This window comes from Elephas maximus, chromosome 6, assembly GCF_024166365.1.
Source record: "Elephas maximus indicus isolate mEleMax1 chromosome 6, mEleMax1 primary haplotype, whole genome shotgun sequence".
Lineage (NCBI taxonomy): Eukaryota > Metazoa > Chordata > Mammalia > Proboscidea > Elephantidae > Elephas > Elephas maximus.
Genome location: NC_064824.1, coordinates 106,788,721 through 106,810,895, shown reverse-complemented (window position 1 = coordinate 106,810,895; position 22,175 = coordinate 106,788,721). Strand labels below are relative to the sequence as shown.

Sequence of the window (22,175 nt, the reverse complement as noted above, 5' to 3'; positions counted from 1 at the left end):
TCCCTCTTGGCCTGGAAGGTTGTCAATAAAGGTACATGATGACAATGAGAAGTAGTGGAATTAAGAGCAAGGACTCTGGAGCCATACTGCCTGGGTTTTCAGATTTGCTATTCACCAGCTGTATGACCCTGGGTAAATTACTTAACCTCTCTGTGCTTCCATTTTCTCATTTGTAAAATGGAGAAGATATTCATATCTATCTCATAGGTTGCTGTTGTGTGTGCCGTGCAAATAAAAATGAGTTACAAGGGCTTAGAACAGTGCCTGGCACGTGTTGTTGTTGTTAGGTACCATAGAGTTGGTCCCGACTCATAGTGACCCTGCGTACAACAGAACGAAACACTGCTTGGTCCTGCACCATCCTCACAATTGCTGTTAATGCTTGAGCCCATTGTTGTAGCCACTGTGTCAATCCATCTCATTGAGGGTCTTCCTCTTTTTCGATGACCCTTTACTTTACCAAGCATGATGGCCTTCTCCAGGCACTGCTTCCACCTGCTAACATGTCCAAAGTATGTGACGTAATCTCCCCGTCCTTGCTTCTAAGGAGCATTCTGGTTGTACTTCTTATGTGCCTGGCACATAGGAAATGCTGTGTGTTAGCTATTATTATTATTTGCACAGATAGGACAGTAATTATCTAGATAAAATATGGTAGGCATACTTATCAAATTTGCAACTACTACAAAACTAGTCTGGACAGTTAATATGTTGAATGACAGAACTGAGATTCTCAAAAGCAAGCTAAAGAAATGGACCAAAATAAACAAGATGAAATGTAATAGAGATAAACATATAATGCTATCCTTATATTCAAGAAAATGAACCACACGTGTGGGAGATGAAGTAAACTTGACCCAGTGGCAGCTCACATGCACATACCAATAAGACAACCAGGAAGCCAGCATTTGTGCTGCTGTGGCTACATCAAAAGCAGGCATAAGACAGGCCCAGAAAGAAGAGGCCAGACCACACCTGGAAAATTTAGTTATAGATGCTCCTCTTAAGAACAAACTGATGCACGTGTATAGACGTGCGATACGATAGTGAAGGGACTAAAAAACATGCCATGCAAGTGTCTCCTAGAACAGGGAGGACACAAGCATTATGTCCACATGTTTGAAGGCTGTCTCTTAGAAGAAGAAATAGACTTATTCTGTGTAGTTTCATTGGACCAACATAGCAGAACTGCCCAGAGTGGAATGGGTTTCCCTTTTTTAAGAAGACTCAATGACTATAGGTGAAAATAAGTGGCCAGAGCCCTTGCCAATGGTTCTGGAAAAACTGGAATTTGGACCTCAAGGCAAGTCATAACTTACCTGAGCTACAGTTTCCTCATCTGTAAGATGAAGGGGTTTATTCATTTAGCCCTTCTGCAAGTGTTTATTGAAGCCCTGCGGTGTGCTAAGCACTACGCTTAACTCAGTGAAACTTAATGCATAGTGAAAAAGCCAATCCCATCATGTGTCCTCACTTAAAAACTGTAGTATGGAAGCCAGACAATTAAGTAATTATAACAAAGGGTTGAATTTGAAGGTCTTTGAGTTTCCTTCCAACTCTTTCAAATCTGTCTGGGATATTTTAGTGGGAACGGGCTTGCTGTGTATGGTCCCTTTTATGTCTTGTTCTGTGGGTCTTAAAAGATTTAAAGAAGGTTAGAGAAAACGGATTAATGTGGTCCTCCATTTATTTGTGTTGTTATTATGTTTTTAGATGCCGTCAAGTCAGTTTCGACTATAGCTGAGTCCTGCATCATACTCATAATTATTATGCTTGAGCCCATTGTTGCAGCTGATGTGTCAATCCATCTTGTTGAGGGTCTTTCTCTTTTTTGTGGACACTCTACTTTACCAAGTATGATGTCCTTCTCTAGGGACTGATCCCTCCTGATAACATGTCCAGAATATGAGATGAAGTCTCACCATCTTCGCCTCTAAGGAGCTTTCTGGCTCTACATTTTCCAAAGCAAATTTTTGCATTCTTCTTGTTCCTCCTCCATTTAAACCTCATCATTTAATAAATTTAATAAGTAATACCTTTTTTCCTTAGAGAATGACAACATAAACCAGTAGAAATGCCACTTTACTAAGAAGACAGGAGATGGGAATCCTTTTCCTGGCTCTGATGTCTGTCTTGGATAAATACTTTTTACCCCTTTTTTCCAGAATAAGTTTCTAGGTCCTACTCCAGGAAATCATTTTAAATAAAAATAAATGTACAAAAGAAAATGAATATACACTGAAATAGTAATGTGAGTCTATGGTATAAGAAGAATGTAATATAATTTGGTTTTAAACTATCCCATGTCCTAAAATTCAGAGAGAGCTGATCACTTTATGTAAGTAGGCAGTTTGATTTTATAGGATATAAATTTGCTTTTTTGATTTATTCCTGGTATTCTTATCATAGAAGTCACATGTTGGTCTTTGATATATTTCAGAAGAATAAAATCATTTTGAATTTCAGAAGATATGGATCTTTTGATAGACCTTCCTGAACTTCATAGGCCATAGCTGTTCTGTCTTTTTTTTTTTTAAGTTCATTTCTCCTAGTCTTTGTTGCTATACTTTGGTCTGGAAAGTTCTTGTCCCTTTTTGTAGCTTCCTTTTTGGTTAACATTATTCTCATCATGTGTTCATTTCCAACTAAACTTCTAAAGAAAATGTTAATGTACCACTAGACTCTATACTGGGTAGATGGTTTCTATTTACTGATCTTTGATTGGGAAGGAAATTTGTTTAGGTGCAGTTTTAGGTTAGACTAGTGGTTAAGAACTTGGCTGCTAACCAAAAGGTCAGCTGTTCGAATCCACCAGTAGGTCTTTGGAAACCCTATGGGCAGTTCTCCTCCATTCTGTAGGGTCACTACAAGTCCGAAATGACTCAACAGCAATGGGTGGGTTGGTTGGTAGACTAAGTCAAGATTCTCCTTAACTTCTAGCTAAATTCCTTGAAAAAAATTAGCTTTTTATGGGCTCCTAAGGGTAAGAACTACTTGAGAGGTTTTCTAAAATCCATTATACTACCTTTTATGGATTGAATTATGTCCCCCAAAAATTTGTGTTGTAAATCCTAACCTCTATGCCTGTGGTTATAATCCCATTTGGGAATAGGTTGTCTTTGTTTAAGGCAGGGTTAGTATACCGTATATCTTGAGTCAATCTCTTTTGAGATATAAAAGAGATTAAACAAGTGAGGAGAGATGGGGTAAGACAGATGCCAAGACAAATGGAAATCTCCAAAGAACCAGGAAGCAGAAGCTGAAGAGGCAAGGACTTCCTCCAGAGCCTACAGAGAGAGAAAGCTGGCACTCTGAATTTAGACTTCTAGCCTCCTTAACCATGAGAAAATAAATTTCTATATATTAAAGCCATCCACTTATGGTATTTCTGTTATAGCAGCACTAGATAACTAAGACACTGCCTAAAGGCAGAAATATACTTAGGTGAAAAACTTGCAATTTTTAAATATATCTTCACGCAAGAAAATCTAGTAGTATAGTAACGCCAATTTATTTCTTGCATTAATTTGTTCATTTAATCATTTATTCATTCAACAAACATGGGCCATGCTTTGGGGATAGAGGTAAACTAAAAGTCAATTTTAGCAGCAGAAAATATGACTGTATGCAAGTTGTTATACCTTGAAATACGTTGTTGCTGCTGTGTGCCATAGAGTCGATCCTGACCCATAGTGACCTTGTAAGACGGAGTAGCCCCATAGGTTTTCCTAGGTTGTAATGGTTCGGGGAGCAGATTGCCAGATCTTTTCCTCCTGCAAAGGAGCTGCTGGGTTTAAACTGCTGACCTTTTAATTAGCAGCTGAGTGTTTAACCATTGTATCACCCTTGAAATATATTAACACAAAAATGTTTTAATTGGATCACATAAATAAAAATAAAGAGCAAGAACCGCCTTCACTTGATTCATTTGAAAGATGGAGCAGGCCGGCAGCCGATGTTTGAACATGTTAGTTATGGTTCTATTTTGTGCTTTTTTGACAACTTCTGGGTGTAAAAAGCCCTTTACACGTTTAAACCATCCTTTCAAGCCTCTTTTGACCACCCTTCCCCTGCCCCATCCCCCAGTAGAATTGAACATATTCCCTTTATAACTTCCTCCCCTGACTCTCACAGACTCTTGTTATGGGCCTATGACTGTGTGTCCCTTTTTTTAGGGCAGGGCCCCAGCACCAGTGTCTCTCAAAGTGTGGTTGGTGGACCATTTTTGTCAAAATCATGACAGTGAGGTGGGGCAGGATGGCCAGACTCTTTCTCAGACCTGTTGAAGTCAGAATCTCTGGAACAGGGCCTGAAAATTTTTTTGACGAACTTTCCTGTTGGTTTAAATGCATACAAAGTTTGAAGAGCCAGCAGCCTAGCCCATAGAATGTTCTTAGTGAATAACTCATCAGTCTTCAGTTTTGTCTAGCCTGAGTCTTCACCAATAAAGATGTTCTTCTCGCACCCTTGACTTTTAGAGACCGGATGAAATAATAGGCACATGATTTGGTGTCTGGGAAGCATCCAGACTCAGTGGGATAAGTAATAAATTAGGAGCACAAGAGTTGTGTCTTCTGTTTATACTCCTGCCACTGATTTATTATACAGCCTCCAGCCAGCCTTTTCACAATCTTGAGGGTCAACATTTTCAAGTTTATAACTTAAGAGAAGGTTAAACTGACTTGACTATGTACTGGAGTCCCTAGGTGGTGCAAACACTTGCCAGGTAATGAGCTGGGCTACTAACTAAAAGGTTGGAGGTTCGAGGCCACCCAGAGGTGCCTCAGAACAAAGGTTTGGCAATCTGCTTCAGAAAAATCAGCCATTGAAAACTCTGTGGAGCACAGTTTTACTCTGACACACATGGAGTCGTCATGAGTCAGACTTGATTCAACGGCAACTGGCTGGTTGTTTGACTGTGTAACAATTCAAATGTTATAAAATATTGGCTGAACCAGAAATGCCATGCTTTTCACTGCAATGCATTTTTTTTCTCAGAAAGTATGAGAAGGTTCCTTAAGGGCTCTCTGGGGTGAGGAGAAGTCTTATTGTGACCTAACAATGGATGGAAAACCTTTAGGGAAATGATGTTTTTCATCCATTGTTAGGGTGAGGAATTTTATCTGAGTAAAAGGTACCCAGTATTTCCAAGGGTTTTCTGGCAACCCTTTGATCCTAACCTTCATGTATGATATAGCTAAATGATTAGCTTCAGAGGTGGTCACAAACATGTGTTTTTAGAGACAGAAAAACTTGGAAAGAAGGCCAAAGAAAAGGATAAAGGAAGAAAGTAAACCAAGGCAATCCATAAATCTTATAGAATATATAGAATTTGGTTTGGGGGAAAATGAAGAAATTCAAGTATGGATTTCGATAATCTTTACCCACTGACATGTACTTTCTGGTGACCTGATCGCCTTCCTCTTTCCTCTCTACTCCCATTATTAAATGCTGTCTGTCTGAGCAATCATTCTTATAGGGAGTTTAAAGGGCTAAATAAATAATACCCCTGCTTTCTCCTCCCAGGGATCAGGAAGATGGAGATCAAAATATCACATTTATTGCTTATAGATACATTTTGTTATATAATCAACCCCTAAATTAGAGACTTATCCACTTGGTCACAGCTGAAGACCCTAAGGCCATGCCCTCTTACCACAGGTGAAAGAAAACCTACTCCCTGCAGGCCCTGCCGAGCATGGGTCCTTCTTATAAACTCACCAATCAGATACCTCACTTCTCCATCTCTAAGGGGCCCTGGTGGCGCAGTGGTTAAGAAATCGGCTGCTAACCAGAAGGTTGGCAGTTCAAATCCACTAGCTGCTCCTTGAAAGCCCTATGGGGCAGTTCTATCCTATAGGGTTGCTGTGAGTTGGAATTGGAATCGACTAGTCCAGCACACAACACAACAACCTAAAAGATGGGGAGGGAACTGGGGATGTTGCTCTAGGGAATTCCTTTCAAACGGAAACACAAAGGCCAAGAAATAGGAGTTTCCCACTCATAGGCATTTTTTTGCATGTGTGTCTTGGCTACCAAATCTAAACAGCTTGATACGAGCAGCTCATCTGCAAACACTAGACATATAGCTAAAAGATTAGCTTCGGAGGTGGTCACACATGTGTTTTTAGAGACAGAAAACCTTGGAAAGAAGGCCAAAGAAAAGGATAAAGGACCAAGGCAGTCCGTAAACCTTACAGAATATAAAGAATTTGGTTGGGGGTAAAAATGAAGAAATTCAAGTCTTGATTTAAAGCAAGCAGATGAAAGTGATCCTTTTCACTTTGAGACTGTTCTTAGTACTACTCAGATCCACTCTCATGACTTTAATTTGATCAAATTGTTGTCATTACTGAAATAACTCCGGTAGAAATTACTCTAAGAGATGGTGTGGGGGTTTTTCTTGAGGTTTTAGCAAAGAGGAGGAAAGGATGTGTTTTAAGATACTACAAAGTTCAAAGAGATGAGACTCTCACAAAATATAGGGAAAGAGAAGCAGGCGTTACGAATGGAGAATGACATGAGAGAGAAATCAGAGGGAACCCAGATGGGACACTGCATGTGATAGAAGCTACAGACTGGATGAGGGTGATGTAAGAAGCGACTTCTAAATCCTAACTGGAAGGAAACATTACAAGTTCTAGAAACAGTAAGGAAAACAGGTTGCTTTCTGGGTAAAGCAAAAATATAATCTGAATTTCTAAGACAATAAGAGGTACTGACCTATTGAAGCAATCCTAATGGAGATGTAACTGAGGAATCGTGAAAAGAGTTAAAAACGAACAAACAAACAAAAAAGACAACCTGCTGCTGTTGAGTTGATTCCAACTCATAGTGACCCTATAGGACAGAGTAGAACTGCCCCATAGGGCTTCCGAGGAACGGCAGGTGGATTTGAACTGCCAACCTTTTGGTTAGCAGCCAAGCTCTTAACCACTGCACTGCCAGGGCTCCAAAAAAGAATTAGTGGTGGCTTAATGTAATGTTAAAATCATTGTACAAAGAACATAATTGGGACACACATTGGATCCCCTGTGATGCAGAACTGGACTAGGGTAAGGCACTTTGGGCACAAAATTTAGGAATGCACCCAAAAAAAAAAAAAAAACTCAGTAATCAAGATTAATAATAATTTAATATTTTTTAATCAAAATTAATGCAAAAAAATTCGTGAGGAATAAAATATCAAAAATTTAAATAAAGACTGAATTGGTAGTATGATTTTTTCCTTTAGTCTTAGACTCCAATATAGCTTGATACAGTTCAGAGGAACATTTCAGTAAGACAGTTTATTTAATAAGACATCTTCCCCAAGGCTCTCAGTGTGTAAGTACTGAGCAGCTCAGCCCAGCATTTGCCCTTTTGCAAGGATAGTGAGGTTGACCTCCCTCCCCTCTTTGGGATTGCAGGGGTACCACATAGGGAATCCAATCTTCGTACCAATGTTTAAGATAGAGCTGATAGCAGACAGGAGGTAAACTGTGACAAAGGAGCATTCTTCTTACCACCAGCAGCTTTCAGGCCTAAAATAATCAGCTTAGCTGGGCCCTTTGGTTTCTGCAGTTGTTTTTCAAGCAAGAGTTATTGGTGGGCCAGTATTTCAACAAAAGCCCCAACTTGGAGCAGATGTTACTAGCAGGTAGTCTAGCAGATAGTGGTGCAGTGTGGACAGGCCTCTCTTTCATTGTACCCGTTTACCCTAAACTAGCATAGCTATTGAATTGTTTCCTTTAGATAAGAAAATAGAGCTGATGAAGGGGCTTTCCTTTTCCCTATAATGGACGGCACATCCATGTCTTGCAGAGGGAAGTGATTAAATAGGGTCAGTATACCTCTTGGCTTTGTGCTGTCACAGAGTCGTCAGTAGTAGCACTATTGACATTTGGGGTTGGATAATTGTTTGTTGTGGGTGGCCATCCTGTGCACGCTAGCATTTTTAGCAGCATCCTTGGTCTCTACCCACTAGATGCCAGTAGCTCCCGTCCCCTTGCCCCCTACCCGATTGTAACAACCAAAAATGTCTCCAGACAGTGCAAACCCCTGGTTGGTAGCCACTGTTCTATCAAGAATCAAGACCTACCAACTATGTCATCTTTTCCTCACTTCATTATAAAGTTATAAATGTCTTCTACTGAAATGCACGTTGATTAGAGCAGTGGTTAAACGCTCAGCTGCTAATTGAAAGGTTGGAGGTGTGAACTCACCAGCCACTCCATGTGAGAAAGATGTATGTGGCAGTCTGCTTCCATAGAGATTACAGTCTTGGAAACACTATGGGGCAGTTCTACTCTGTCCTATTGGGTCACTGTGAGTCAGAATCCACTCAATGGCAGTGTGTTTTTGTTTTTTAATAGTTTATAATCTAAGATCTCAGCATCTTAGATTTAAATAAAAATAGTAAGTTATAGAAACAGGAGCCTCATTAACTGTCATTGAATACCAAATATATTTTCAGTCACAAGTAACAGAAAATCCAATTCAGACTGATTCATACAATAAAGGGAAATGATTCTCATGCAGCTAAGTTTTAGGCATCTGTTTGGTAGCTCAGAGTTTTGGAACTCTATTTTTTTTACTTAATGCCCCAAACAAACTTAGCATTTTCTCACCTTAACCACCTTCTTTTGACTGGTAGATTTCTCATATAATGGTCACCCAGGCTAAAAACCTTATGAGCATCTTTGAAGGTTCCCTTCCCCTTCCCATGCTCTCCATATCCACATTTGCATTTTATCTCTGTAGTATCTTCTTTCTCCCTTCTCACTTCCGAATCTACTGCCTAATCAAGCTCAGACTTGTGCAATAACTTATCAACTGGTTCTCTCCTCCTTTGTTTTTTTTCTTGCCAATTAATCTTTTCCAAGCCCAAATTACTGCTCTGCTTCCAACAACTCTAGCTGTTGTTATATCTCAGTGATTAGTAAGGACTCTGCACCCTGAACACTCAGGATTCTGACGTTCTGGCCTCGCCTTTTTGTTCCAAGCTCTTTTCCCAACACCCGTGTACATACACTGAGCTTCAGATAACTGGACTACTCGATGTTTTCCAAATATGCTACCATTTTTCTGACTTAAGCCTTTTCCCATGTTCCTTTTTCAAAAACCATCTTCGAGACCCAGCTCAAATGCCCCCGTGTCCACACAGCCTTCCTTGACCTCCACAATTAGTTGTGTTCGCTTCCTCCTTTGTTCATCTTTTATTATCTTCTGCTTTCCACCTTATGTATTTTTATTCTTGTTACCTACCCCCCATTCACAGGTGATGCCAACACTTGTGAGGTCCTAGGCTGAATTCATCAACGAACCAAATTATGTTCTTTGTGTATAAATTAATTTATATTTTTTGTCCTTGTCATATTGTCATTCACAAGGAGATAGCTTTTTAATAATGTCCACAGGGAGACTCATGTGAAATTCACCTTTATAATTGATTGGCATTGCCCATAAAGTTATTAGCCTGTGCCTTTTACTAGCTGTGCAACCTCGGACAAAATGACTCTCTCATCCTCTGCTTTAATTTCTTTATCTGTAAAATGGGGGTAATATCTACCTCATAGGATTGATATGAGGATTAAATGAATTAATATATACATAAAGTGCTTAGAACAGTGCCTGACATATGGTAAGCACTGTGCAACTGTGCATCCACTTTCCTATTATTTCCATTTTAAAATAGCTTACCATTTTCTTGAAAGTCTTTGGGGAAAGATCAGACAGTCCCAGAAGTAAACGAGGAAGTCCTGTTACAGATTGTTAAGAGGAAAACAAGGAAGAGAAAAAATTTTTTTAGACTGATACTAGAGGCTGAATTTATAACATTCCATTATTAAACTTTTCTTAGCTTAAAAAAAAAAGAGGAAGAGAAAATTTTTTTTTAGACTGATACTAGAGGCTGAATTTATAACATTCCATTATTAAACTTTTCTTAGCTTACACTCCTATAAATGCTGGTATCGAAGCATCTTATTGTAAGAAAAATTAGAAGTTACTTAACAGCTCAAATCAGGTCTTTGGAAATGAAAATCTGTGTCACAGATCCTTAAATTTACAACTCAAGATAGATAATTGGTAGATAGAAAAGCAGTCAGACTCTCTAGGATGGTGCATATATTTACTTACTCGCCTTAGCAAAAATCAAGATTTATTGCCTTTCAAGATAAATTTTGGCTAAATATTGACTTTAGGTTTTCAATCATTGTTTACTCGAAAGACCAATAAATCTTGACACTTCTCAGCTTGAGTTGGAATCTACTTAGTAGTTACTAATTTATTTCACACCATTTGTAATCTTACTGACAACATTCCATGAGATTAAAGAAACAAGCATTATGAAGTTTAGCAAGAGTATAAAAAGTCTTTACATTTTCAATAGGCGGTAATTACCTTACATGGAATTTTCACATTATTTCTTATCTAAATATAATACTTGTAATACCGCTAATACAACATAGACCAGAAAAATCAAAGCTGACTTAGCTGTTTAAAAATTCAGTGCAAAAAAGAAAAAAAAAAAAAAAAAACTTACCTAATATTTTAATAGCTTATAAAGGATACCTTTAAATTTTAAACTAATTTGTATTCAAATTAGATTTTTTTTTTTTTTCTTAAAGAGCCTTGACCTTGATTGCCTTAGTTCTGCAAGTTGTTAGAGTAATTCATGATGACCTCTGTCTTGGACATTTGGCATCTGTTAGTCTCAGTCTCATCTGTCTGTCTGCCTGTCTCTGTCTCTAGATATAATGTATCTTGAACACTCACTGTGTGCCAGGAACAGTGCTAACACTTATACAAGCATAACATTTGCCATATTACTGTGTTGAAAGGTAAATTCTTTATTTAGGAACATTAATTTTGTCCAAGAGGAGTCACTTCTGTTATACTCTTAAGGACATAGCTGTCCTAGCAACAGCTTCAGTACCTTCCCAGGTGCCAGCTTGCCTTGTCATAAATGTGTGTCAGTCAAAGTAGAATCCATTTCTTCCCAAGTGTTACTTGTGCTTTTTAATGTGTGTCAGCCCTTTGTGCAGCAGAACTTTATGAGTCAAAGTTTTGGCCAACAGTGAATGACAGTTTCTCACACATAATCTCTCACTGCCATAAAAGCCATTTGTAGATGAAAATAAAATGAAGCTCCCCAGAAAAAAATTCTTTTGTGATGAACAGAAATGAATTTCAGCATAGCTTTGGAAACAACCAGTCAGTACATTTCAGAATTGTATTTGAGTGTGTCTATTCTCTTCCAGGAAACCCTGGTGGCATAGTGGTTAAGTGCTACGACTGCTAACCAAAGGGTCGGTAGTTTGAATCCTCCAGGTGCTCCTTAGAAACTCTATGGGGCAGTTCTACTCTGTCCTATAGGGTCGCTATGAGTCAGAATCGACTCGATGGCACTGGGTTGGGTTGGTGCTGGGTTGGTTGATTCTCTTCCAACCATGATGTTTCCACCTCCTGAGAAGAGAATTCACTATCAAGGTACTTCAAACCTTGTGGATAAAATTATTTTGAAGAGTTGCAGACTTGAGTGAGCCTATAAAGTAAACAAAGGGGTATCAGCAGCACACCCTACTGTTCACAGTAGCAATTATAAGTGGTATATAATTCACTTTTCTTGATTTTCTCTTTTGATTCTTTAGTTTCAACGAGATGTTTCTGAATCCTGTTTGCCCTGTAATAGACAAAATGCATACTCAGTGGCATTTGTTTTCATGTGCCTGATTCTTCATCCAAATGTTTAATATGTTAATTGGTTTTATGACTAAGTAGATGTCTTTAGCATTATCGATCACTACCTTATCCCAAAGATGTAGACAGAGTAACTTGGATGCTTGAGATCGGAAAAAGTTTAGATGACTTATGTCTCAATAGGTATTTCTCAATATCTCTCACCCCTTGCCCCCTTTCCTCAACAATTACTTGTGTAGAATTCCAGCCTCAGTCCCACCCGTGTTAACCCTCATTTACATCTCAGCCCCACCCCCTCCAACAGTGGAGGGCACAGGTCTGAGGCCCAGATTTGCCTTGCCTCACTTTCCTTTAGCGGATACCAAAGCTACATTGCAAAAATTGCAACTTCCCTGTGTCCAAAAGTTTAAATGCTGTACCCATCTTTGTGCTAATCCCAGGCTCAGTAAACAGAACTTTCAGTTGTATACCAAATGTGACACCAGTTTTAAAAACTGTGTTCAATACTTAACTAATCAATAAGCCAATGGTTATAGACTATAAGGTAGAAAAGCTAAGTTCTTTATGACTTTTTTTCCTAGTTCTTATCAAGTAGCAAGTCATTTCTGTTTTTCTTCATTTTGGAAAATCTGGTCTCAAGAGCCTATGATCAAAGTCCAGGCCTTTAAGCAACATTTTGCACAGTGCTTACCACAGCTCACTGTCTCCTGCCAGGATAGTGGAGGGAGGAAGGAAGGGGAGGAGAGGGCAGTCCCCTTCCCTGCTCCTATGGATCTCTCCCTACACCATGCATAAAGGGTGAAACTCGCCAGCTTTTCTTTTTTCCCGTTTTTACAGAGCAAATGAAAATGTATCCTCTGTATATCTCTTTTCCTCACTTTTACAGGACACCCTGTCTTCTTTCTTTTCATCTGCCCCTTTTCTTTTTTTTTAAATGTGTCTACTTCCAAATACAAAATACTGGATTTAGCAAATTAGGAAGAGCTTAATTTAAGAGATGGAAAAGGAAGACATGACTGATCCACACTTAGAAAGCATGAGTCTGGCTTCTTTCCTTAGTGAGAGAGATTCACCAGGATCCAGCCATGGTTCTTGTCACTTCTATGTTAAGACCCATGAATTTTCCAACCGCTGACCAGAAGGAGGAAGGAGGGCCAAAGCTGGTAGCCATGCAGTAGAAAGAAGGTGGTTGGCACCTCCTCAAGATCTCGGCTTTAATAACAGCACATTGCAGCCAATTGAGCTAACTAAGTACACTTTTAAGAAGAAAGATCGTGCCTTTGTGGAGAATTATTCCCAAATTTCTGCTTCAGCCCCCAGCAAGAGATTCTTCTGGGTGTCTTTAATGAAAACCACTTGGGAAATAGATTGTACATGCAGCAAATAGGATTTTGGTTAAATGGTGACATTTGTTTCTAAAAGTATATCAGAGTATGTGTTCATTAAAGATTTGAAGTGGGGTGGGAAGCAATAAAAAAAAAAAGGCCAGTGGGTTCTCTTGTGCGACAGGTTTTTGTTCTTATGAATTGAATACATTCTCTGAAAAGTTTCAAAAAAGAGACTGGGAAGAATGTATTTGCTTTGATCCAACATGTGGAGTGCTCCCTACTACAAGTACCCTTTAATTTAGAAGCACTGTTGAAAAGTCTGTTTGAAAGTACATAAAAATATAATATGTAAATAAGTTCTAATTAGTTATTCCAATTAATTATTTTTCCTCTCTACTTTGCAGCTCTGTTTTCCTGCCCATAATGTAGCCTGTCAGACTCCAGCTTTGGCTCCCTCCAAATAGTGTGTTTGCATAACAGTCATTAGTAAGAAAACATTTTTTCTCTTCTTGAAAACCTCACAATGATAAAGTGAAATCCCAGATTGTGCATCTTTGTGGGGAATTGTTTCAGTCATTTTTAGCCCATGATTTGGTAGTGTGATATTAAAGAAGGAAATCTTGCAGTTAATTGAAAGAACGGGTGTTTCGTTCTTCAAAAAAATGGCACTGTTGTTTTTTAGAAAATGAATCTACACCAGACTTTTGTTTAACTTGAAGGTTGGATAACCTTGCTTGGTGGTGGTAAAATTACAACAACAATCATAGACTCTTTTCTCTTTCCTCGACCAGGTTGCCAGCGATCCATAGGCCTTTCCAGTGGGAAAGCTAAGGTGTGCAATTACAGTGGGTGGTACTACTGCAGCAGCTGCCATGTGGACGACAATTTTCTTATCCCGGCACGCATAGTCCACAACTGGGACACTTCAAAATATAAGGTAGGTACAAAAATTGAGTTTACTTAATAATTGCAACTCAGGTGTTCATGTGTTGTCAGGTGGATTATAAAGATCATGGTATGACACAGTTTGAAGTAAACATGATTAGGTTGTCTCATAAAAGCTACAAGATCGTATCTGATACTGCTTAGATATCATGTCACAGTTTAAAGTCTTCTTAATTATGACTCTAATTAATTTCCTGTTTAAAAATAATAGACAGCAGTTTTTATTTCTAGGCCTTGCTCATTAATGGTAGGTAGTAAGAGAGTTTTATAGTAAGAGAGAATTCTGATAGAGAAGCCTCTTTTATTATTTTTCAATTAGATATTATCTCCAACATCAGAGTACTATGGGAGGATAAAAATGGGGAAATAATGTATGCCTGAGTGTGCTAGTGATCTTTGAAAGAGAGGAATTATATAATCTAAGGTATTTATTATACTAGAGTAGCACTCCTACTCACGTGAAAGTCAGCCTTCTAGCGAATCCAGCCCTTTGAAACTGGAACCTTGAGAAAAGCTATGAAGACATCTGGGCAGGGACCCACAGCTGAGGAACAGTGCACTGAGCCACTCTCAGGCCTTCATTGGGACTTTTGTTTATAAAATAAGGGAGTGAATGAGAAGCACAGGTGCATGCTAACAGCTTTGCAAAGTAACTGCTACCAGCCAAGGTGGACATCCAAGAACTACAAAAGGCAGTCTGGGTGGCTATAAAAATCCAAGTCAATGGAAGAGAAGAGGGAGATTGAGCATTGGGGCGTTCCAGCTTAATCAGGCAGAGAGAAGAGGAGGAACCAGCAAAGGAGGCCAAGGAGTAGCCAGTGGGATAGAAGGAAATCAAATGTCCGACAAGCCAAGTGAAGAAAGATTCTCCAGATCAGCTGTGACAGATGCTGTTGGGTCAAATAAGATGAGGCCTGAGAACTGACGATCAGATTTTGTAATGTGGAGGTAATCAGTGACCTTAATGAGAGCAGCTTGAATGGAGTGGTGGGAACAAAGGTCTGACTGGGGTGGTTCAACATAGAATAGGAGGAGAGAAATGAGAGACAAGAAGAGACAACTCTTTTGAGAAGTTTTTCTATAAAAGGAAAGAGAGAAATGGAGAATAACTGGGGTGGGGGAAGTAAGGTCAAGTTAGGTTTGATTTTTTTTTTTAACAGAAGAAGTAGCATCATGTTTTCTATGCTGATAGGAAAGGTCCAGGAGAGAGAGGAGAATTGCTAATGTGGTTGAGTAGCTGAGAGGGATAGGATCTTGTAGACAGTTGGAGGGTTGGCCTTTTCCTGGGGCATGAAATAAGAGGAAAGGCAGCGTGTATGGACACAGGCGTAAGTAGATAGGTAGTTGTGATGGGAGTTTATGGGAGTTCTCTTCTGTTTAGTTCAGTAGCTTTCATCATTTTTATCTTAGCATCCGTGATCCTAAAGAGATTAAAACCCTAGCCCCAGTCAGTCTGGGGAGTACCTTTACCTCTTCATGAGAAAAAAAGGGTCATTCTGCCAAAGCATCTACAAACTTGTCTACATCCACATTCATTCTTGCTGTTTTCTTTCCAGCTGCAGAAAAAACATCACTCCTCTTATGAAAGGTTTATTCCTTCTGCCTCTTCTCATGATCCTCTTTTCTCCATCAGAACTTTGAAAATCTAGTTAACTCTTGTCAGTTCTTATTCTACTGGACTTTGGGATACAGTATTTGACCAGGTCGACTTGACTCTCCTTGAATTCTCCTACCTTGACTTTGATGACACAACCCCTGATTCTCCTCTTACTTCAAACTCTTCCTTCTCAATCACTTTCTCCAATTCCTTGTCCTGCCCATACCTTTAATACTGGGACTCCTAAAGTTCATATTTTAGCTTCCCTTTCCCACTTTATACTCTTTCTATTGGATTACCTCCCTCCCTGCTATGATTTTAACTACCAGATCTCATATGCAGACGATTCTCACTTTTATCTCCAACTTCAGTTTTGTTGCTGAAATCCAGCTTTATTTATTAAATTTGCCTAATGGGCATCTCAACTTTGGTTTTTAACTAGCACTGTTCAAGATATGTGGATTGTTGTTTGTTGCTGCCAGGCCTGTTCTAACTCATGGTGACCCCTTGCGTGCAGAGTAGAACTACTTTATAGGGTTTTCAAGGCTGTGACTTTTCAGAAGCAGATTGCCAGGCCTACCTTCTGAGGTGCCTCTGGGTGGGTTTGAACCCAGAAACTCCTTTGGATTGGCTAGATATTGTATAATGTTTCTGCCCTTGCATAAACAAGGTAGAAGAATTTGGCAAATCCAGGAATCTAACCCACACTGGAGTGGCACTCTAGGCTTACGATGCTGATGTCATCCTGTGTCCTGCCATGTAACAGAGAATTCTGTTTCCTGATCTGACTAGAAATCTTGCCCTTTCTGGTTGGTATAATACTTCAAAAAAAAAAAAAAAAAATGCTCATTTTATCTTGGGTACGTTTCTTACCCTCTCTTAGTCTCAGTTTTTTCAGCTTTGGAATGGAGATAATAATAGTGCTCTCTTCTTAAGGCTGCTGTTTGCTTAAATGACTGAATGATTCACAGAAAGCTTCTGGCACAGTGTCTGACACATAATAAGCAATTAAGGACAGGTCTTGCTATGATTGTTTACAAGATAAGTGCAGATCCATTAGTCTGACATACAAGGCTTTTTTTTTTTTTAATCTCTGCCTGCGTTTCTAAGGAGCCCTGACGGTGCAGTGGTTAAGCTCTCAGCTGCCAACTGAAAGGTTAGTGGTTCGAACCCACTAGCAACTCCACGGGAGAAAGATGTGGCAACGTGGCTCTGTAAAGATTACAGCCTTGGAAACCCTATGAGGCGATTCTACCCTGTCCTGTAGGGTCACTGTGAGTTGGAATCAACTCATTGGCAATAGGATGGATGGATGGCCTGCCTTTCTAGCCCCTTTACCCACTAACCTTCGTTAAGACCATATTCCTTCCTGTTCCCCAGTCAGGCCAAGCTATTTCACACCTCTTGCCTTCCTCTCGCCCTCACTCAGTATGGCAAATCCTAAAACTCAGCTTAACTGTCATTTCCTCTCCTGATTCTTTCCTTTCCCTCTACCAGACAGAGTTATCATCCTCTCCTCTGTATCTTGTACTTGATACTCTGAATATAGGCTATAAATATATTTGCCATGTGTGTATTAGATAAAAATGTATTTAGAGGAAAAGAACACTCACTGAGTTTGGTTTTGATGGTTTAGATGAATCTGCTTGGGTTTTAACAGCTAAAAGAGATGCTTAGAGAGCAAGTGAGTGAGGCTGCCCAACCCAACCCTATGATCTTAGGGAGAGCTTGAGCTGGTGGGACCTGCCAGCAGACTACATGCCAATTAGTGGAGCTAAAACAGAAAAGGTGGCACCAAATGGGGAAAATGAAAAAAATCAGGCATGGTTTATTAAGACATAAAATGGAGGAGAGATACAGGTCTGTTTGCAGTGAGTTCTAAGAGCCACCAAAACTGTCAGTTTAGCCATCAGTGAGACTTGTAATCTTTCTATAAAGCAGATACGTTATTGTGGTGGTCATTCAAGTAACAAGGTTTGCTTGTGAGAGGAGAGGTAACTGATAATTTTAGGTACACTCACGTTATCAGTGGGCACGTGAGGAAAATCCCCTTTGTCAGGCCATTCCTTCCCAAGTTCTCAGTGGAACAGGAACCGATTTTTAAAGGCAAGAATAGAACTGGTTGATTTTATCTGGATCATCTCTCGTTGGCATTAAGTAACTATATTCCATTTAGCCCAGTGTCTGTCTGTCTTTGCTCAGACACCAGGATTTAACTTAGTGCTTCTAATTGTGAGAACCAATTCAGACCTATCAGTTTCCAAGACCAGACATCATTCTATTAGATCTGCCTGCTGACCTTAATAGCAAGTACGTGACTGGCTTGAATATCCATCTAAAAGAGTGAAAAAATGGTTTTGCAAAGCAGAATGAAATCTGCCCTCTTAAGCATTTCCTTGTCTGCCTGCTGGAGTAATAATAATCCTAATTATTTTTAAAGCAGGATTTCATCTCTTTTCCGGTGTACATCTTGCAGATTGAATTGAGCTCCAGGATTACTCAGTCGCTAAACCCTATCCTCAAATTCTATAGCCATTTTCTAATGAAATTCTCTTTGAAGATAACTTTCCTCTTACCCCTCATTCAGAAAATCAAGATGACAAAGAGGTGGTGGGGAACTCAAACTTAGCCTCAACTCTTCCAAAATATTTCCCTTTGTTTATGGGTTTTTGTTTTTTTTTTTTTTTTGTATACTAAGGCTGAATCACATTCCATTTAGCTAGGGGTTTTCCATGTTACATAAACCATTTCCTATCTCCACATCTTAAGAGGCATTCAAGGCAAGCTCTGTTGCCCTTGCATAGCTGGAAAATAGCTAGCTGATGGGGAAAACCACTTGATCAGAGTCATTTCAAGATTTCGCTAACAAATCATAATTAAACTTAAGTTCTCCTGATTCTTTGTCCATTAGCCCACAGTGCCTGTTTTAACAGGAAAAAGAAATGTTATGGTCAAGGTCAATTTTATTAAGGCTTGATTTTTCACAATTGGAATGAGAAAAAATACTAAAAGAAGTATTATACCAAAGTGATGAGTGGTTATTTTACTGTGGTAGGATTTTGGGTCTTTTTTTTTTCTTGATCTTTTTATTCTCTAAATTTTCAATAATGTGATTATATTACTTTTATAATTTTATAAATGTTTTAACATTCTGGGAAAATATATTTAGTGAATTCTTTTTATTACATGTATGTCTTATATGTTGTTATTGTAATCGTGGAGAGAATATTGTTATGGATGTAATGGGTAAAAAATTATAAATCACTTATCTGATTTGTGAGAGAATATGGCATTCTACATGTTAGAATGGCTATCTGCTTAGCAATCAAAGCATCTTTATATTTTATTTGTCACTTACCTCCATATATTCTACTTAAGAAAACAAGTACCAGAAGTTAACCTTTTTTTAATTATAAATATATAGTTCTTAGTGTCTCATAATTATAAATATAAATGATTTTCTTTCCTGTGATAGTAATCTCAAGGTTTAACATGTTGTGGGAAGCTGTTTTTCCCTAAAGAAATTGCATCATACTGCTATACTTATATTTTCGTCTTTTTTGCATATATTTTCACAGAATTTAAGATTCAAAAAGTGCAAACATACAGAAGTAATCTCCCTCCCAACCCTTTTACACACCCACCCTATTCTCCTTCTAACAGGCAACTGAATTACTCCTTTATTGGGTGTCCTTCCAGAGATATTTTACTGCATGTGTTTTTAAATACAAAAATGTTCATAGGTGCTACAGTCCTGTGCCTGAAGAGATTTCCATTTACAGCATGAAACTCTTCCTTGGGCTGTCTCTTTTTTTAAATAGCCACTCTGTATTCCATCATGAATCATATATTTACAGCCTATATTCCAGTACATATACACATATATATATGATGGAATACAGAGTGGCTATTTAAAAACAAACAACAACAGCAAAATGAACAAGTGTGTCTTGGAAGAAGTACAGCAAGAATGCTCCTTAGAGGCAAGGGTAGCGAGACTTCATCTCACAGACTTTGGACATGTTATCAGGAAGGGTCAGTCACTGGAGAAGGACATCATGCTTGGTAAAGTAGAGGGTCAGAAAAAGAGGAAGACCCTCAACAAAATGGATTGATACAGTGGCTGCAACAATGGGCTCAAACATAGCAACAATTAGTGAGGATGGCATGGGACTGGGCAACGTTTCATTCTGTTATACATAAAAAGGTCATTGTGAATTGGAATCGACTCGACAGCACCTAACAACAACCACATACATATATACGTATATATTTGTATACACATACTCACATATATGTACATATATTTATACATACACACACAATAATTTGACTAGTCCTTTTTTTTATGGACCATATTTTTTCCAACCTTTTGGTATTATAGACAGTGATTCAATGAAGAACTTTATACATCATTTTAAATTGAAATTCTTTCATTCATGAATGAGAATATTTGTAGATAACTTTCTAGATGTGGGTATGTACATTTGCGAGTTTGATGGATTTTAACAAATTGCATTCAGTGGGGCCATCACTGTTCTTTTGTGTTGTGTCTTCTTGCAGCCTCCTTTCTTCTCTTATGCTAGGGTGTAAGCTGTTGCTTCTGTTGTCATCATGTTGCCTCTAGCTCCCCTTCCTCTTTCTACTTTATTTACTCTAATATGTTCTGAACTTAGAAACAAATAACCAAACAATTAGAACTGTGTTTAAATAAGAGTGTGAGGCTTAAAATCACGGCCACAGCACTGTAAATTATGCATTTGTTCATTCAGCAAGTATTTATTGCGCACTTACTGTGCTCACCGTTCTGGGCACTGGGAACATAGTCCTTTACCCTCAAAACCAAAAAAAACAAACCTCGTGCCTTCAACTCGATTCTGACTCATAGTGACCCTATGGGACAGAGTAGAACTGCCCCATAGAGTTTCCAAGGAGCGCCTGGCAGATTTGAACTGCCGACCCTTTGGTTAGCAGCTGTAACACTTAACCACTATGACACCAAGGTTTCCACTTTACCCTCGGAACTCTGTTATTCAAGCAGAGAGTGGGAGAGGAAAGACAGTGCATAAATACACAAATAAGGACTCCTTAGATAAATGAAGTGTTGCTGGATTTTAGTTTTTGTTTTAGAGTTAAAATCAGCTCGCCAATACACTGCCTAATTTTATTGGTAGTTTAGTCTCCATCTGCAGCCCATTTAAGAGCTGTAGCTGCTAAGCAAAAGGTCGGCAGTTCGAATCCACCAGCTGCTCCTTGGAAACCCTATGGGGCGGTACTACTCTGTCCGATAGGGTTGCTATGAATTGAAATCGACGAGACGGCAACACGTTTGTTTTTGGTTGTTTGTGTTCTATTTAAGGAGCCCTGGTGGCACAGTGGTTAAGCGCTTGGCTACTAACCAGAAGGTTGGCAGTTCGAACCCACCAGAGAGAAAGATGTGGCAGTCTGCTTCTGGAAAGATGACAGCCTTGGGATCCCTATGTTGCAGTTTTATCCTTTCCTATAGGGTTGTGATGAGTTGGAATCAACTCAGTGGCAATGAGTTTCACTGGAGAAGAGGGGAGAGAAGAGGTAGAGATCACCTCTTTTAAAGAGCGATGAGCAGATAATTCATGGTAAAGTAGTTAAAAAATAAAAGTATTGTGAATGTAAAGATTGCTAAAAAACCCAGGTTGTAGGATCTACAGATCTGAGTTCTGGCTCCAGTTCTGCCATGAAATGTTCATGGACAGTCAAGTCCCTTAACTTCTCCAGGCTCAATTCTCTCTTCTATTAAACGTAGGTCGTGGGTTAATTCAGTGTCTCTCAAAGTGTATTTCATGGAGCATTGGTAAGTTCCCTGTGTGTTAACAGGTGTTTCTCAAAAAGAAGGCTCCATGGGAGGGCCACAGCTAGGCCAGCTTTATAAGAATTAGAAAGGGCCTCTCCAGGAGAATGCAGCTGCAAGCGTGAAGCTTGGCAAGAGGATGGAGCAGAAAGATGAAAAATGGAAGATGCTCCTAGCTACAGCTGGTGAGCAGGGCCCAGCCTGGGCTTCAGCTCCCACTTACACTCCCCCTCCCCACCCCATACAGCCTGCGCAACATCCTAAACAGCTGCCTTGTCTATCATCGAATAGGTTTAGCAAGTGGGTTGGTTAAGCAGATTTTTTTTAGTACAGGACTTCTCAGAGCTTCAGTATGCTAACATGCTGCACTTTGAATCATCAAAAGAAGAATGTGGGATGTAGCATATTATTTGTTGGACCTCAGAACCCATTTTTCACAGAGTATTTTTTTTTTTTCAACTTTTTGTAGGGCTAGTATTCCTTGGAACACAGGTGGAAAAAAACTGAACTAGATTATCTTTATGAGCCCTTATCATTCTAAGATTATGTTCTCATCTGTTTTATTCTCATATATTTTTCTCCTTTAAAAATAAGGTTATGGTACAAACCCTTACTACTACCACCACCACCATATCATCTCCAAATTGCTGCCTGTGGTTAAACATACCCTTTGCTCCATTACTTTATTACCCAGGGCTGTTTTCGTGGCAAAACATTACCAGAATACCATTGCAGGAACTCTCTTTCAGAATTACATAAGCCTGAACATTTGAGAATATTGTTTCTAAGAGGTACC

At 39.1% G+C, this 22,175-nt stretch overlaps 1 protein-coding gene across 2 annotated transcripts in view; it reads left to right on the top strand.

The window, feature by feature from the left end:
• Positions 1-22,175, top strand: part of PLEKHM3 (pleckstrin homology domain containing M3) — a 225,014-nt gene that overhangs the window by 95,922 nt on the left and 106,917 nt on the right. For both annotated transcript variants that reach the window (XR_007517936.1, XM_049887981.1), the window contains exon 4: positions 13,802-13,947. Coding sequence is in view for 1 of the 2 variants with exons in the window: in XM_049887981.1 (XP_049743938.1) it covers positions 13,802-13,947 (146 nt within the window). In the remaining variant the exon portion in view is untranslated. The remainder of the gene's footprint in view (positions 1-13,801; positions 13,948-22,175) is intronic.